General features: G+C 32.5%; 2 protein-coding genes across 2 annotated transcripts; both read right to left on the minus strand.

Annotated features, from left to right (window-relative positions):
- Nucleotides 1-4162: 4162 nt before the first annotated feature.
- Nucleotides 4163-6072, minus strand: LOC134716047 (hippocalcin-like protein 4). Its single transcript, XM_063578733.1, has 3 exons — nucleotides 5870-6072; nucleotides 4750-5019; nucleotides 4163-4410 (listed from the first exon to the last, which is right to left on the minus strand). The coding sequence occupies exons 1-3, from the start codon at nucleotides 5972-5974 to the stop codon at nucleotides 4198-4200; spliced, it is 588 nt and encodes a 195-aa protein (XP_063434803.1). The 5' UTR covers nucleotides 5975-6072; the 3' UTR covers nucleotides 4163-4197.
- A 991-nt stretch (nucleotides 6073-7063) lies between these two features.
- Nucleotides 7064-12138, minus strand: LOC134716829 (GTPase IMAP family member 7-like). Its single transcript, XM_063579841.1, has 3 exons — nucleotides 12099-12138; nucleotides 9493-9570; nucleotides 7064-7979 (listed from the first exon to the last, which is right to left on the minus strand). The coding sequence occupies exons 1-3, from the start codon at nucleotides 12136-12138 to the stop codon at nucleotides 7090-7092; spliced, it is 1008 nt and encodes a 335-aa protein (XP_063435911.1). The 3' UTR covers nucleotides 7064-7089.
- Nucleotides 12139-16966: the final 4828 nt, after the last annotated feature.

The raw sequence follows: 16966 nt of genomic DNA on the forward strand, positions 1-16966 counted from the left end.
TCAGATAAACGTTTTTAGTGTCAATATCAATAAAACACTATCCAATTACGATTACTAGTAGTATATTCACATTTTTTAATACCATAATTACGATCATCTTTTTTCCGAGTTTTTCAACGGCAATTTTCAAAGCGCTTAGACAATTCCAGTCCACCGTTACGATTCAAATATGATATAATGGTATGGAAAAACCTTGCAGCTGAGTAACTTTTGAAAAAAACATACTACATTTGAGAAAAATAACTGTGTAGATTTGACCTATATCTCCCGTCGCCATATAAGAATAATCGTAATTCCAGTTACGATTATATCTCTTTAATACCAGTGCCTGGATAGATGGTTCATTTTATAAACAGGGACCCTTAGCCTATTCCTGGACGACCAAGGTAGTTGTATACAGGAAAATTAACATTTAGGAATAAAACGTTTATATGTCTTTAAAAAAATATATAGTATACAGCAACAAACGACAATAAGTGTATTAGAGGCACCTACAATGTAACTTGGGATGGGCACATACAGATTGTTTCGAGGAAAAATAAGTTTGCAGTCGCCTAACCCTCCCCTAACCGGGAACAGATTATATAAATCTAATCTAGATCCCGGTTCTGTCAAAAAAAATTAAGCCTTACATATTTTTTCTGTAAAAGTATGAACCAAAAATGGATGTTAAATTATCTGCTTACCCTTCCGGAGCACCTGAGATCACCCCTTGTTTTTGGTGGGGTTCGTGTTGTTTATTCTTTAGTTTTCTATGTTGTGTCATGTGTACTATTGTTCTTTTCTGTTTGTCTTTTTTTCATTTTTAGCCATGGCGTTGTCAAGTTTGTTTTAAATTTATGGGTTTGACTGTCCCTTTGGTATCTTTCGTCCCTCTTTTATAGGAATTGGAAGATGTGGTACCGTTTGGTTGCCATTGAGACAACTCACCACGAGAGACCAAGCTACTGGAATATGTTTCAATCTCTTTCATACTAAAATAAAACCATAACTGTAAAATATAAGGGCATATATACAGTACAGGCCCCGTGGATATATTCTACAAATAATACATGATGGTCTTGGTTTATAGATTTTTTGCACTTACATGTATTTGTTTATTATCTTAAAACTATATGTTCTAGTGTTCTTCGATTTGTCTTTGTAAATTATTATTCTTTTCTGTTTACTCCATTCCGTTGTAATTCTATGTTTACGTGACTTAGTACTTATACATCCCGCCAATGTGTTGATGTGCAGTGGAAATTTTTGTATTCTTGTGCTTTATGTTTGCTTATTTGTTTTAGCATTTAAGGGCATATATACAGTACAGGCCCCGTGGATACATTCTTCTTTAAAACCCAAACAGCGTACATTTCAATTAGAACAACGTTCTATTTATGTACATATCGTCATTGTGTAATTGTGCTATGGTAAATTTTTGTATTCTTGTCTTTTAATTTCATATGTGTACTTTGTCTATATGTCTTTTTTGTGTTTCTTTGTTACATATATTTGTGTGAACTTTCCGGTTTGTTTTGTTTACACATCGTTGTCAATATATTCGGATTTTTATGCGACATACAAGTGAGAAGTTTAGCTAGCTATACCGGTACACCAGGTTTATAGATAAACGAAGATGTGGTTTGATTGCCAATGAGAACTCTCCATCCAGGTCACAATTTATAAAAGTAAATCATTTCAAGTCAAGGTTCGGTCTTCAACACGAGGCTTTGACTCACACCGAACAATAAGCTGGAAAGGTCTCAATAAATTACTTGTGTAAGTTCAGTAAAACCATTCAAACGGAAAAACAAACGGTCTAATCTATTTAAACAAAAATACGAGAAGTTAGAAACACTTATGAACCACATCAACAAAAGACAACTGACTTCGGACAGGTGCAAACAAATGCAACGGCTTAAACGTTTTAATAGGTACAAAATGTACCAACGTTCACCCTTATCTGAAACAATAGTGTAACATCATAACATAGAAAGACACGCTATGAAAATTAATATTAACTGAAATGGCTTAACATAATCAAAATATATATCATATTAAGTGGATTTTACTTTTTTCTTACGCAAAACAAACCGGGCAATATCATCTAATTATACTAACTATTTATGCTGTGTTATTGTTGACTTGTTCTCGACCAGGTTATAAATAAAAGATTTGCCGCTTCCAGCATACAGCAATCAATCAAACAGCTAATCATGTACACGTCTTAAGGGCATACGATACAGTTTTGATTCTGTATTTACAAGATCATGAAAATTTGCATATAGGCTATTTTTTACCTGATTAAATCAAATATGTAATAAAAAAATATACCTTCATGTGTTACTTTTTGAGTAAAATGAGGTCGAAATTTTGTATATTTGCTCGAAATTCAGATTTGTGGTCGTAATTTCTTTTTCGAAAGAAAGACATAACTTTTTTGTTATAAAAGATAAACACAAATTGGTTTTTGTTAAATAATCGGTAATTTCTGTATTTTATAAATATCCTAAAAACATATGCATTTTTTTATTCAGAAATAACTCATATTTATCAAATGTTCATGATTTGAGGAAAAAACGTCATTTTTTACTGCATGTTTATCAAAATTAAAAAAAATCCTCTATTTACAGTTTTATAAAATTTAGGTCACATAATCTCCCTGCAAAATGAAACAAAATGCTGTTTTGAAAAATAGGGGTCCATGAACTCGTTTTCAAATTAAATCAGTTTGAATGATAAAAATCAGTCGAAAAATGCATCTGTTCCCGATGTGTCACAGTTTGACGTCGCGAAAATAACAAATTACGTTAGCAACGTCATTACCTTCCCTGTAACTGTATCGTATGCCCTTAAAATATTCAAGACGTCACTTAAACTTTAGGATTTGTATACTATAAAAAAATTAAGAGATGTAGTATGATTGCAAATGTAACTACTTTTTACCAAAGTTAAACTTTGGTGAAGTGGATGTAAGCAATTTATAATAGAATCATATTCAATTCAATTCAATTCTTTTATTACTTTGAGCAAATGATGCTCATCAAAACAGTGTGGTCCTGGCCATTGATTGACGACCTAAATTATCCCATTGACTGGGACAGATTAGGTGAACGTTTGTCGGTAACAATCACTGCTCACTATGTACTTGTTAAAGACACTGAATTTGTGGGGTCACCAAAGGTTCTCAACACCTAAAAAAAGCAATTCGAAAAACGAATCCGGAATAATACGATGTGTTGATTTATATCAATAATATAAATCAAAACATAAAGGTTATTCCTGAATAATTTTTCGAATTATTTTATTTTTAAAGGCGTTAAGAACCTTTGGTGTCTCCACAATTTAAATTCTATAATAAGTAAGAAGTGAGCAATGGTCGTTACAGACAAACGTTCACCTAATCTGTCCCAGTCAATGGGATAATTTATGTCGTCAATCAATGGCCAGGACCACACTGTTTTGAATATGATTCTAGCTAAATAGGAAACCGTGCAGACTGTAACAGTGATAAACCCCATACCGCGTAGGCGACTATAAAAGACCACGACATGAAAAATATGCTTGTCAATAAAATTGTAAATTTCGAAATAAACATGTTCAAGATATTAAAACTAAATAGCCGTAATATCTTTAATTAGTATTCGATGAATCTAATTCAAACAGTTTTATTTTTTGAATTTTAAATGCGGTTTTTTTTCAATATCCCGGAAAAGAATTTAATATTCTTGTGATTATTTTTTTTCTTCAAATTTAACAAATTCATAAACTTCTAGATATAAAACCAAGTATATGAATATGACTTTTTTCCTCTCTGTGTTTATCGTACAACTTAACAACAGCTTGTGAACCAATAAAATAGAGATATCCCTTATTTGCTGTTGTAGTAAAGGAAAAAAGAAAATGAAGCCTTTTTAACATATAAAGGGTGATCATTTCATTTGGAAAATCAACCCCTGAAAAAACAACAATTCTGTATTCTTGACTACTTACTGAATTTATAATATAATTGTTATAGAATATGTAAATTAATAACATGTGTTGATAACAAGCTATTATCATATCCATTCTGTCGAATTTTCAATTCACATTTCAATTTCATTTTCCTTAATCCTTTTATGAAATAAAAATGTATACAATGTTTATGACTTGATGTACACAAACATTTACCACACGTATAGCAGGAAAGATTTAACTTTAATTTTAACTATTAAATCATTTGTTAGGATCCACACAAACTTCGGTAAACAAGGAACTACTTAAAACAGGAAAGTTCTTAAACAGAATTCTGTTTTCAAGGAACATATCAGTGAATTCATTTTGTGTCAGAAATTCCTTTCCTTTATCATAATCTTCAAATAATTTTTGTGTTAATTTATGTGCAGCTAGCCCATCTTCTTTATCTTCTTCTGTCATTTTTAATGCAATCTGGAAAAGAGAAAATCATGCTATGAGAATGATATAAGCTTAAAATTAAAGTCAAGTGATTTTTATATGCAAATCATTATTTGTAATAGTATATATCACTTGATCGAAGTTTGACTTGTATAATGGAATTGTATGCGACTATCATACAAGTGAGAGGTTTAGCTATAGTTATTGAACCAGGTTTTATCCACAATTTCTGCTTATAATGAACATTTACCATAAACGTTTACAATTGGGTACTTCCTTGGGTAAAAGAGACCGTCCAGCTCATTTAGATAAATTTATAAAACCAGTGACAACAAATAGACTCAATTTTATAATCACATAATATACCAGTACCTTAAATATTTCTGCCATTTCCTTCTTTTCAATCCTGCCATCCCCGTCTATATCGAATAACTCAAACATCAACCTGATTTTACAGAAAATATTTGGATCACTTTCATTGCTCAAATACAGTAAAAATTCTGCAAAGTTTATATTGCCACTGTTGTCTTTATCAATAACTCTGAAGTAGTGGTGGGCAAAACTGTCAGCTTCATCCCCGAAGAACTGTCTCAAGTATTCTTTGAATGTCTTCAGACTCATCAATGCCTTCGGGGATATTTTCTGTAAGTATTACTATACAGTCAATATATTTCTTCGAGTAATTATTCATTTTGATAATATACTAAAACAGGTGTACAAATAAATTTATGTGATACAGTAGTTGTTTAGTATATACTCAAATAGTACCCTGGTATTCTGTTTATTCCATGAACGATGGCGGTTAGTATTAAAAACTGTTCGTGCAGCATTTCATTTAGGTGTCCTCTTTAAAGCTCTTTAGGCATTACAGTTTATTTACAAAATCAATGGTATCATCCTACAAAGCGCCAATGTTAATAATTGATTTCAAGATAAAACAATAATAATGTTACATCTTCTGAAAATGCACTTGTTTTGGAACAGGAGAAGATCTCTGCGAACCTCGCTACACTGCAAATATTGCGAACTCCTGACGCGTCTAGACGCGTTCCATTTTTAAACACAATATGTTCAGTTATTAACATTATATACAAAATAAAAAATCTTTTAATAGCATGTTTAAAAATTTGATTGAAAATTCAACTAATCACCAAAGATCAAAGGACGAGGATGTAAACAATTGAAATGTACAATGAACTTCAAAAATGAGCAAAACCCATACCGTTTAGTAAGCTATAAAAAGCATCGGCATGACAAAGGAGAACAGTTTTATTCCTTGTTGTTCTGTTTATGTTTTATTAGTGTGATCGTGTTTATTTTTATCTCCCCATTATAAATACAATCAACAGCGACCAATCTTTCATCTTTAACTTTCGCATATACACTTTAACAAAATGAAACCAAACATAAAACCGCATAGTTCATACAAACGAAGGGATATCCTTATCCTTATCTATAAAGCGTTTTACCATTACAGATTTATCTTACTTACCAGATATTCTTTATACGATTCTTTAATTCGTGTTTTGTCAAAATTTGTATGCATGCGCAGAAATTGAACTTCTTTTTCTGGTAACTTTTCCAGTTTATTTCCCATGTTGTCAAAAATAGTTTTATAAACAAACAATTATTGTCTTAAAGTTGTCCAATATGTACATTTTACTCATCGTAATAAGCTTTCACTTCCGAGATATTTTTATCACAGGAAATCTGGTTTAAACAATGACATTAATTCTAAATATCACATAATAAATCACGTCTATATACATTTAGCTTTGATAAAATATTGATTTTCAGAATATCATATAAATTGTCTTACAATCTTTGATACAATTGTGCAACTGTCAACCAGAAAGCAAAAGACAAAGGTGTAAAAACCTAAAGATAATAGTTTGGCATTCAACGATGAGTAAATCGCTTACCGAATAGTATGCTTAAAAAAAGTCCTGTAATGACAAAATATGAAACAATCCATTGGAGAAAAACCAACGACTTCATACTACATTCATGCAAAAAATAAGCGAAAATCTATTAGACAAACTGCAACCAAACACAACCACTGAAATACAGGTTCCAGCTTTGAGACATGCTCCTAAAGAATGTGACGGGGTTAAACATGTTAATTTCTACTGCAGCAAATATCCTGAAATCTGATTGGTTAATTACCCCGGTGAAAATAACACCCCACCCGTGGATACATTAAAACTTTTGGCAAATTTTCAATTTTTTTTTTGCCGAAATAAAAAAAATATAAAATGAAAAAAAAATGGAATGCGCCTCAGGGTGTATGAATTTTCAACAACGGTGTAAAATTCTGTACACCCCTGATTACACCAAGATAACTAATAGTGTGTGCGCTCAACAATTTCCTTAACATTGGATAATGAATTTAGACACCATCGTCGGTATAAGTATCGATAGACAAGCCAATCCATATCACAATCGTAAAATGACATGATCAGTAAAGATGCGACGACTATACTGGTAAATCGACTGCGCAATCATGTCCTTGAATTGAAAATTCATCGTACCGGTCACCTAACTGTGTAGTCATGGTGGTGACTATTCAGTATGTTCTGCTAAGAAAAATTAGTATTTATTGCATAAATTAATCGAAATTGATAAAAGTTGAAACTACATAAATGTTATTATATATTCATAATGTATTCAAATTACCATGTATCCTTAAAATTACGATTAAATGTTATAGAGTCATCTCGGGTAAAACTTTGTTAAACTTGATACAATAGCAGCTATACCAGTTACCACAGCAGACGGTCCTGCAAAATATAATGCAACCGCACCGACAAGACCAGCACCACCCGTAACAAGTAATCCGAGAACTGCTTTGGACCAAATAGATCCCTCTGTAATTTCGCGACGAATTGATGCTCTCAAGATAGAAATCTCTTCAAGACTGGTAGGCGATTTATTACGCAATTCTTGTATTCTGTTTTCGAGTTCTTTCTCTGCGTTGTCAAACTCGGGATTTTGGTAAATCTTTCCTTTGTTTTGTTTCTCTAATTCAAAAATCATGTTAATTAAGTCGTTTGCTTGTGTTGCTTTGTCTGCATCTGGTGCAACGTTATTGATGGAAAAATAACGATTATCGCAACTGGCAAGGAAATTTTTCTGATCCTTTTTAAATTTCGTTACATAGCCCTTAATTGTCATACCATTTCTATCCAATTCATCTCTTCTACTAAAAACTACAATGAGATATTTCATCATCCCTTCACCAAATGCCTTTTTATACAAATCTACTGCTTTAATTTCCGACTCGTCAAATCTGTTTAAACCACCCACAAGTATAAACACGTGAGGACCAGGTGCAAGCAATGCAGTTGCCTTTGCCAACTCCTGTTTCATTTTTACATCAGTGAATCCACGATCAAAAAATATTCCCGGTCCATCAACAATAACAATGTTTCGCCTTCCAATTTTCTTCGTTCCATGTCGACACTCTTTGGTAACAGGATCTGGAGAAAGACCTGACTCAAACACCTTTTCTCCTAGAAGTGTGTTTCCAGTTTCACTTTTTCCGGAACCACTCTTGCCAATGAGAAAAATTCTAAGTTCTTGACTAATGACAGTCTGAAGATCTGAAATTAGAAATCAGAAATCAGAAATTTATTTACATCATTCTGTGGTAGCATTGATCCAGATGGTTGAAACAGAAAAAAAAATATTAAGTTATGCAATGCTGATGCAACAGCTCTATAAATTTGGTTGCCAGTCGAAGAAGAGAACACCTTTCAAAACGAAAATAAATGATTTCTCCCATTTCGTTGCAAAATGCTGAATGAAATCTTTTATTAGAAGTTTAAATTTTTAGAGCCATATAATAATATGAACCATATTATAATAATCATATTAAGTTTAAAAGGTTATTAAATACATTAAGCTTCTTATCTATATGCATGCAAAACGCGCTTTTTGTATTATATGACTCGTCAGTAGCTCTCGCCTATGTATTTTGAGTATAATAAGTCAGTGACATACAAACTAAAAGAAATGAAACTAAGCTTTAGGAGCCTGTTGTTCAGTGGTTGTCATTTGTTGATGTGGCTCATATGTGTTTCCCGTTTCCCGTTTTTTTTATGTAGATTAATTCATTGGTGTTCCTGTTTGATTGTTTTGGGGTCCTTTATAGCTTGCTGTTCGGTGTGAGCCAACTTGGAGATTGTTCCGTGTTGAAGGACGTATTTTATACATCATACCACATCTTCTTATTTATAATATAGATGACTATGTTTATTTTTATAAGGTACTCCAGTATGGTAAGCAGATCCTGCTCCACATGTGACATCCTTTGTGTTGCTAATGTAAGTTCACCCTCGGTGATGTGTCTTATTCGGTAGGTAACATTCGGAATAAAGGGGATGGATTGTGGTTACTACGACAATTGGAAAATATCCATCGTCATCTGTGAAACAGATATTAGATGAGGGTCAACAAACTCGAATATTACATCAAGTAAGGTAGATGTGTAATCAATATGCAGGCGCTGCTGGAATGGTTCGACATAAAATTGGAAAGCTCAGAATTTGAAAGCAAAGTAATTGATTAAGCCTTGTGACAACCAATAGCCGCATCGTGTAAAGCACCTTCTAGGTGGGTGTATATATGTGACACGAGAATGCAGTTTATAAGCGAAAAAAATAGATCGAGGTTAGTATAATGTAGAATTTCGTTTTTGAAAATTGTGAGTACCATGCAAGTACTATATTGCACAGAATTTAATATCATTTATCAATTCCTGTATACAACGACAAAGACCATAAAACGCAGTTTTATGGTCATAGATTCTGGTACTTTGAATATACTTTATCTATTTATATGTGCTTTTCTTTGTCACATATAGCCTTTTAATCAAATAATTCAGGTTAATAATATTACGGACATTCACACAATTCTGTGTTTTGCCTGTCAATGAATAAAAATCATAGAAATCAATCTATTCCGGACCCTGAAGCTGGATTATCAATATCGTGAAAAAGTTAAACGTTGAAGACATGTTGCCTGAAAGTTCTATTTAAAAATGTTTAGAGTCACTTCTGCTTCTTATTATTGACATGATTTTTCAGCGGAAAGGCAGATAAATATTATAAATACCAGACTTCCATTTATCACCAGTCACGGTAACATCTGTTTTCTTCAACCCTGGTTGTCTTAAACTCTGTCTGTACATGTCTGTAAATGAAACATAAACTTTATATATTTTAAGGAAAATAAAACAAATAAAATCCCATACAACAAACTTTATTCAGATTATTATCTATCGTCATCCTTCAAATTATAGAAATATTAATTTGTGTAGAGCTGTGACTTAATACTGAGTCTCTGTGGTATACGCAACTATATTTTGTACGTTAAACTTGTTCCGTAGCGTATAAATATTAGGTTGATAATGATATCACAAATGGGCTTTATCGTAGATTACTGCAGTAACTTTTATGATATGAGGTGGGTGTATCTTATAAAAAGAACGACGATTAAAGTAGATATCATGATTCGACATTGTTTTTTTCTAACCCAAGTAAAATAGTCAAGTATGTACAATTAAATAGTTTTGTGTTTTATATAAAAATGAAGATGTGGTATGATTGTCAATGAGACAACTCTCCACAAGAGACCAATGTAATGTATGTAAAGTGTATATTGTACATCAAATACAAAAATATTTGAAATCAATTAAGCCTTAGTTATTAATTATCTTAAATGTTCTAATTGTTGATTACATTTTTAGTGTTTTTGGTCATGGGAATATGCTTATTGTAAACCTTCTTCTTTTTTTACTTTTAATAAGGAAACTAAGAAGCATTAGGAAAGGAGTAGGTCCGGTTAGTGCCGATTTTGGCCTCAAATTTCAGGTTCATCTTACGAAAGTTTTTGGACACTTTTTAAACACTTAAGTGTCTATTTCAATTGGTTCGATTAGTTAATGTGAAAGATTTTAACTGAATAAGTCATTAAAAACGCTCTCGTTCAAGCTTAAATATGTAAAATCTATCAAATATGCCATCACTTTTTAGATGGTATTTGTCAAAAATGAAAGTGGCAGCATCCGTGTTCATCCTCAACCTTGATATATGTTTTGTATCATCATCAAATACAACTTACATTTCAATATTACGAATGAACGGAAAGCGTCTGAAAGTAACCAAAATGCTAAAAATTTTAAGATTTCAGTAATTTAGCATGACTTAAGGATGCTAGAACGTGATATTTGTGCATTGTATTGTAAAAAAAAAACCAGCTCATATATATATAGCAGAAGCATTTTACTTTCCAATATATAGCTTAAAGATAACATTTTCACAATTTTCTAAAAATGCTATATTTTGGGGCCAAAAAAGGGTCTTACTGAACCTACTCCTTTGTCTTCATAAGAATATTTTTATATATATACAACTCGTCTAAACATCAACCCAACAATGTTAGATCTGTAAATTTGCGAAAGCAAATTTACAGATCTAACATTGTTGGGTTGATGTTTAGACGAGTTGTATATACATTATGTACACAGTCATGTATCACCATCATTGATGGCGATCCGATGGATACATCTGTTGTAGAGTTGTCACTGACTCAGACGTACTTATTATGAAAGCAAATTTACAGATCTAACATTGTTGGGTTGATTTTTAGACGAGTTGTATATATATTTGCTGATCTAACATTGTTGGGTTGATGTTTAGACGAGTTGATATAGATCTAACATTGTTGGGTTGATATATACAACTCGTCTAAACATCAACCCAACAATGTTAGATCTGTAAATTTGCTTTCGCAAATTTTTGGTTCTTCCCTCGTCGGGATTCGAATCCTTTACTATATATATATATATATATAACGCCAGTGCTTCTGAAGAGTAAGGACATTCATTTGAGATTAAATTCTTACCTTAATGTACCTGTATAACTCTGCAATGTATCTTGTTTCATTTAGAATGAGATCGTACTTTCGTTTTGATCAAACTACTTGAAATTTAAAAGTACAGATGAGACCAGATGAAACACTACTTTTAACTTTTAACTTTTTTCTCAATCCATTTATGAGTTTCGAACAGAGGTATACTACTGTTGCCTTTATTTAACGATGTGGATTGAACTGCATATTTTCGAACGATAAAACTTAACTTTGGAAAATTACTAAATTCAGTATTTAACTTCTACCCTCACACAGCTATGTGTTCAATGAGATGAAGTTGAATTCATCTTTTGGAGAGAGAAAAAAACGGCATCACGATTGGTTGACCATTATGTGATTTCTATTTCAAATATGACGCCGTGTATGTTTAAAAAGAGGGACGAAATATACCAAAGGGACAGTCAAACTCATAAATCTTAAATAAACTGACAACGCCAAGGGTAAAAATGAAAAAAGACAAACAGACAAACAATAGTACATAGGACACAACATAAAAAACTAAAGAATAAACAAAACGAACCCCACCTTAAAACTAGGGGTTCTCAGGTGCTCCGGAAGGGTAAGCAGATCCTGCTCGCATGTGGCACCCGTCGCGTTGCTTATGTGATAACAAATCCGGTAAATAGTCTAATTCGGTAGGTCACATTCATGAAAGGGAAGAAGATTGTAGTTACAACATAAGGAACATATCCGATATCATTTGTGAAACGGTTATTCCATAACGGTCAACTGTAATTGCCAATCTGTCTTCAAGTTTATTTACAAATTCCCCTCTTTCACAAACATACTGAAACTGGCTGCTACCTCTGAACTATGGCCAATAAACATTTTTCACTTTTCTGTTTGTTTTGTTTCTTTTAAATTTAATACTATTTCAATTAAAGGATGAAAGACCTGCAATAGACTGATTAAAAGGGACAAAAGTGGCCCCTGAAGACAGGCATACGACCAATTAAAACAAGTGGATGCAAAAACAAATTCTTATATGTTTTGCATATCTTCAAAAACTTGCCTGTGATTGGTTAATTACAATATTTTTATTGGTACACACTTTAATATACAATGTTGTTTATCATTATACAATAATTGAATTTTTGTTTCTGTAAATATACACATGGAAAAAAGTATTGCAACACCCAATTGAAATTCAAATTAAAAAAACTCTCTTTATTTTTTGGGGATATAATTTGTTGAAATATGACTAGTTAAACATTATTTATATATCACATATGAGTTAAATCAAGAAATATCGACTCGATAAGTTCTTATCTGCACATGCAGCTACTGTACTCGTAAACAGTCATTGTTTTCAACACTTTAAATAACCAAGTGTATAAAGTTATGTGATTGACACCTTGTAATTGGTCATCCATCACTCATAACTGCAGCAAGATGGCAGATAATCAACATGAGAGAAGCATGTATGTCGCTGTGACAATTGCACGTATTGTTGGTCTTCACCATTCGACTATACGTCGTTTTGAGAATAAAAATCAGGCAACAAAGGATGTTAAAGACCTTCCGAAATCAAGAAGACCCCCTATAACATCTGCTAGGGAAAATCAAGCATAATAAAGGTTGGTCAGAAGGAAACCCATTGCAAACAGTACAATCCTCAAAAGAGAGTGATTACCATACAGGAACCTTTAAACAAGAACTGTTCGAGATCGGCTCATCGCTACTGGTTATCGTGCGATAAGACCATTTTGGGGACCTTTGCCTACAAACAGATACACAGCTGCCCGTATCCAGTATAGTGCAAAGCTCGCCAAAGTTAGAAATTAGCATCGTGGAGGAAGAACCATTGTTCCAATGGAATTCGGTTTATCTTCCATGGCCCGATCGGCCCGATCGTAGCCCGAATTTGAACCATATCGATTGGACACTATTGAGCGTAAAGTGCACGAAAGGACACCCCAGATCAAACACGTCATAAAATAAACAATACCCTTCGTCAAAAATGATTGATGCTACCTTTTAGACAAAAAGTACTAATTCTGTGGCGTATAACGATCAACAATGATGTGAACAATCATCTAAAGATTAATTTTGAAATGACTGACATTGAAAGTTGTAAAATGCATTTTTTGTACAAAAAACACTTTATTTTGTTATAAAGAATTTGATTAGATAAAACATTTGGTTTTATACATTTTTGGTTCGTTTTAATGCCAATGTTATCATTAACTTCGTTTCAATATTATCTTACAAATATTTTATCATATTCCACCCAAAATAAGAGGCTGATTTTGCAAGTTTTAAAAAATCAAGGTGTTGCAATACTTTTTTCCATGTGTATATTTAACAGTTATACTTATTTCTAGTTCGAGCGGATAAGAATGTTATAAGGAATATTTTTTTAATTTAATAAATCAAAGGACTCGGTTACTGATTGGTTTAAGTTGTTTGTTTGCTGTTTCATTATAAAAATACGGAGATGTGGTATGATCGAAAATGAGACAACTATCCATAGTATGCAATAAATACTATAGCAGAACATGCTATCGATAAATGTCTCATTTTCGATCAATCCACACCTCTCGGCAAACTACAACCAAACACAACCACTGTAATACAGATTCCAGCTTCAAGTTTGAGACTTGCTCCTAAAAAATGTGACGGGCTTAGTATGTGTGTGTGCGCTCAACAAGTTTCTTAAAATTTAATAATGAATTAAGACATCAGTTGGTTACAAATAAATTGATTAAGAAGAGACGCTAATTCAGATGACAAAAATACTAATGAGTCGCATGAACTCAATCAAAGTACTGAGTACTGAACATCGGATGACTGCAAAAATCTTGTGGATGGTTACAACCACTTATCTTTGAAAAAAAATCACATGTCTATACCTGAAAGTGAAGTTAAAGTACAGATATATTTTTTTCTGAGACAAGCTCGTGCTAGGATGATAATTTCAACCTCATCGCCGTAATAACTTTACACATCATTATACTAGGTGTTTTTTTATGTTATACATCATATTAATATTTGTTTTTTTGATTTGCATTTTTATATTATTAATTTATGTTCTAAAACACTATGCAAATGCCTCATGTTGGAAATTTAAAAAAAAACTAAACAAAAGATTGTCTCCATATCAAATTGTTTTCACGGTTAGTGTCTTGCAAGAAGCAACTTCTCTTCACTCTCTGGTGGCGCCTTGTTTTTCGTGATCCATGTTTCTATTTTAGTTTTAGTTTTGGTTTTCAGAGTTGATGGTCTATTGTTTGTAGTTCTGTGTCCCGGGTTTAAACGACTCAGAGAAAATAATCTATTTTCTCTCATATTTTATTTATGCGCTCAAATGTGTTTTTTCATGAACAATCTAACCAAATTTATGTAACTTTTAACAACTCATAGCTTGGATATAAATATATAATTTCACGTCCCCTCACGCATTCACGATGTCCTCAATCAGAACCGATCCCCTCACGCATAAAATAATGAAAACATGTACTTTTTACATCAGAGGCCCTTGAGGGAATGAAAACATGTACTTTTTTTTTACATCAGAGGCCTCGGGTGTATTGCCATCGCCTACTTTTCAAAGATTTTCAAAGATCAAAGAAATGCATATATAATTCGTGTTGGGAAATTAACCGTATGAACCCGCGGACATTATAGTGCAGAACAAAATTCCTTGTCGCTTCATTAAAATTCATGTTTTCAATGGATACTAAGATTTTTTTGATTTTTTTAAATGCAAATTAATAATATGAAAATGTATTGTCGTTAGAAATATTCGTATATTAACCAAACGATCTTCAATATCAATGATATACCGAAAAATTGTTGTTGCGGATGAATACCACGTATGCATATTCATCAAGTGAGCAAGAGCGAGCGAGAGAAAATCAATTCACGCAATTACACACAGAAAGGTAATTATATTTCAATTATTTGATTTAGAGTAACATCTTTAAACCGTTTGTAGCATATTTGTCTATAATATTAACGTAGCAAAATCAGGAATATTGAATCTGACACAATATTAAAATCATTTTTCAGGCCGCGTCCCCCGCAGCCATTTTGAAAATACCAGCAGATTGGGTAGGAGTAACAAGAACCTGCAAGGCCCTTAAAGATAAGGTTACTTTCTTTGTATTCTTAAATGCAACAATTTGTGGTTTTTAAAGGCAGTGCTTTAAGGCCTGACTTTTAAGTCATGAGGTTCATCTTTTCATACGCAATCCATGCTGGGGGTCTTTTGGCCAGAAATAGATCCGGAAATGTTCGAATTTCTCCTCTTCTTTTTATGGTATGATATGGTTTTTGTTTCTTTCATTTACATTGGGGACTAAAGAAACGATCAGTGTGTATTGTTCGTTTTATAGAACTTGTTATAAGTGTGTATTTTGCATTATAAGCAGTCAACCTGACTACAAACTATCATTATTTGTATATTCCGTGTGGAAAGAGGTCGGGTCAATTTCAAGTGTTATCTGACATCTAAAGATTCTTTAATTAGTTCAGACGTTGATATAACAATGAATAGTCGACTGAACATGATTAATATTGCATCTTCTATAATTCAAAGCGGAATTCGGTTTATGAACGAGAAACCGTAAAGCGTTTTCAATTTCGGTATTAGTTATGTATGTTATCTACGTATTATCCTGGTTCCCGGTACTATGTTCCGGGTATTAGCTATTTGATATATTTGATGTGTAACATTACAATCGGGTACCAGCCAATCTACGTGTGTATGTGTACATGATTTACCGCCAAAATGACCGACTTAAAAAATAGTCCATAAACGTTCCGTATAATGATATGCAAATTCATAATTAATCGTAACTTTTTTTTTATCTTTGTATAATTAATATAACAAAATGGATTCCACAAAATTGAAAATAGCATTATTTTACGAGGATTTCTCTTTTTTTTTCACTTCCGGGCGCAGTAATACGTATGTTTTGAAGAAGCTCGAAGAATTTGACAAAGTGAATTGAGAAGGAAACGGATAGATATACGTTCTTGCTATCAGGTAAAACAATTTAAATGTACAGAACAAACACATTTACTTCACACAAATAGTACAGGCTTAAGCTTTTTATTGTCTAGCTTATACACGACTGTAGTCAAGTGTTTAAAAGACGGCGGTGACCTACAAGGTACGGGTCATACTGGGTCAAGTCTAAATATGTAAACATATCCACGTGCTATTAGGTAGAACGCATCGTAATGCAATATCTACAATTTTTCCTCCTTTATACATCGTTTAACCAGATATATTTCTCCTTTTTACATCGTTTAACCAGATTTATTTCTCTTTCAAATACACTTAAACACGGGTTGTATGTACGTATCTTTTCTAGTGTTTTCTTGTTGTTATTAAAGTTCATTTGTTGATGTTTAGAAATTTTTGAACGACTGAACACAGGAGTGAATGAATGCAACAATTATATATACTGAAGACTTGGGCTGTACAATGATAGTGTACGTTTATCATACTGATAATCATTCTAGCAGTAATTATGTTAATTTAGGATGTAATGTCTAATGACGGGAATTCATGAGCTATGCCTCAGGCTTTCTGAAAAAATATCAATGACAATGTAAACAGGAACAAAACATTGATACGAATGATGCTCTCTTCTATGTTATATAGTTATTTAGGTATATGTGTTGCACAAAGTTTCAATTAAACTTA

Source organism: Mytilus trossulus, chromosome 4 (genome assembly GCF_036588685.1).
Source record: "Mytilus trossulus isolate FHL-02 chromosome 4, PNRI_Mtr1.1.1.hap1, whole genome shotgun sequence".
Lineage (NCBI taxonomy): Eukaryota > Metazoa > Mollusca > Bivalvia > Mytilida > Mytilidae > Mytilus > Mytilus trossulus.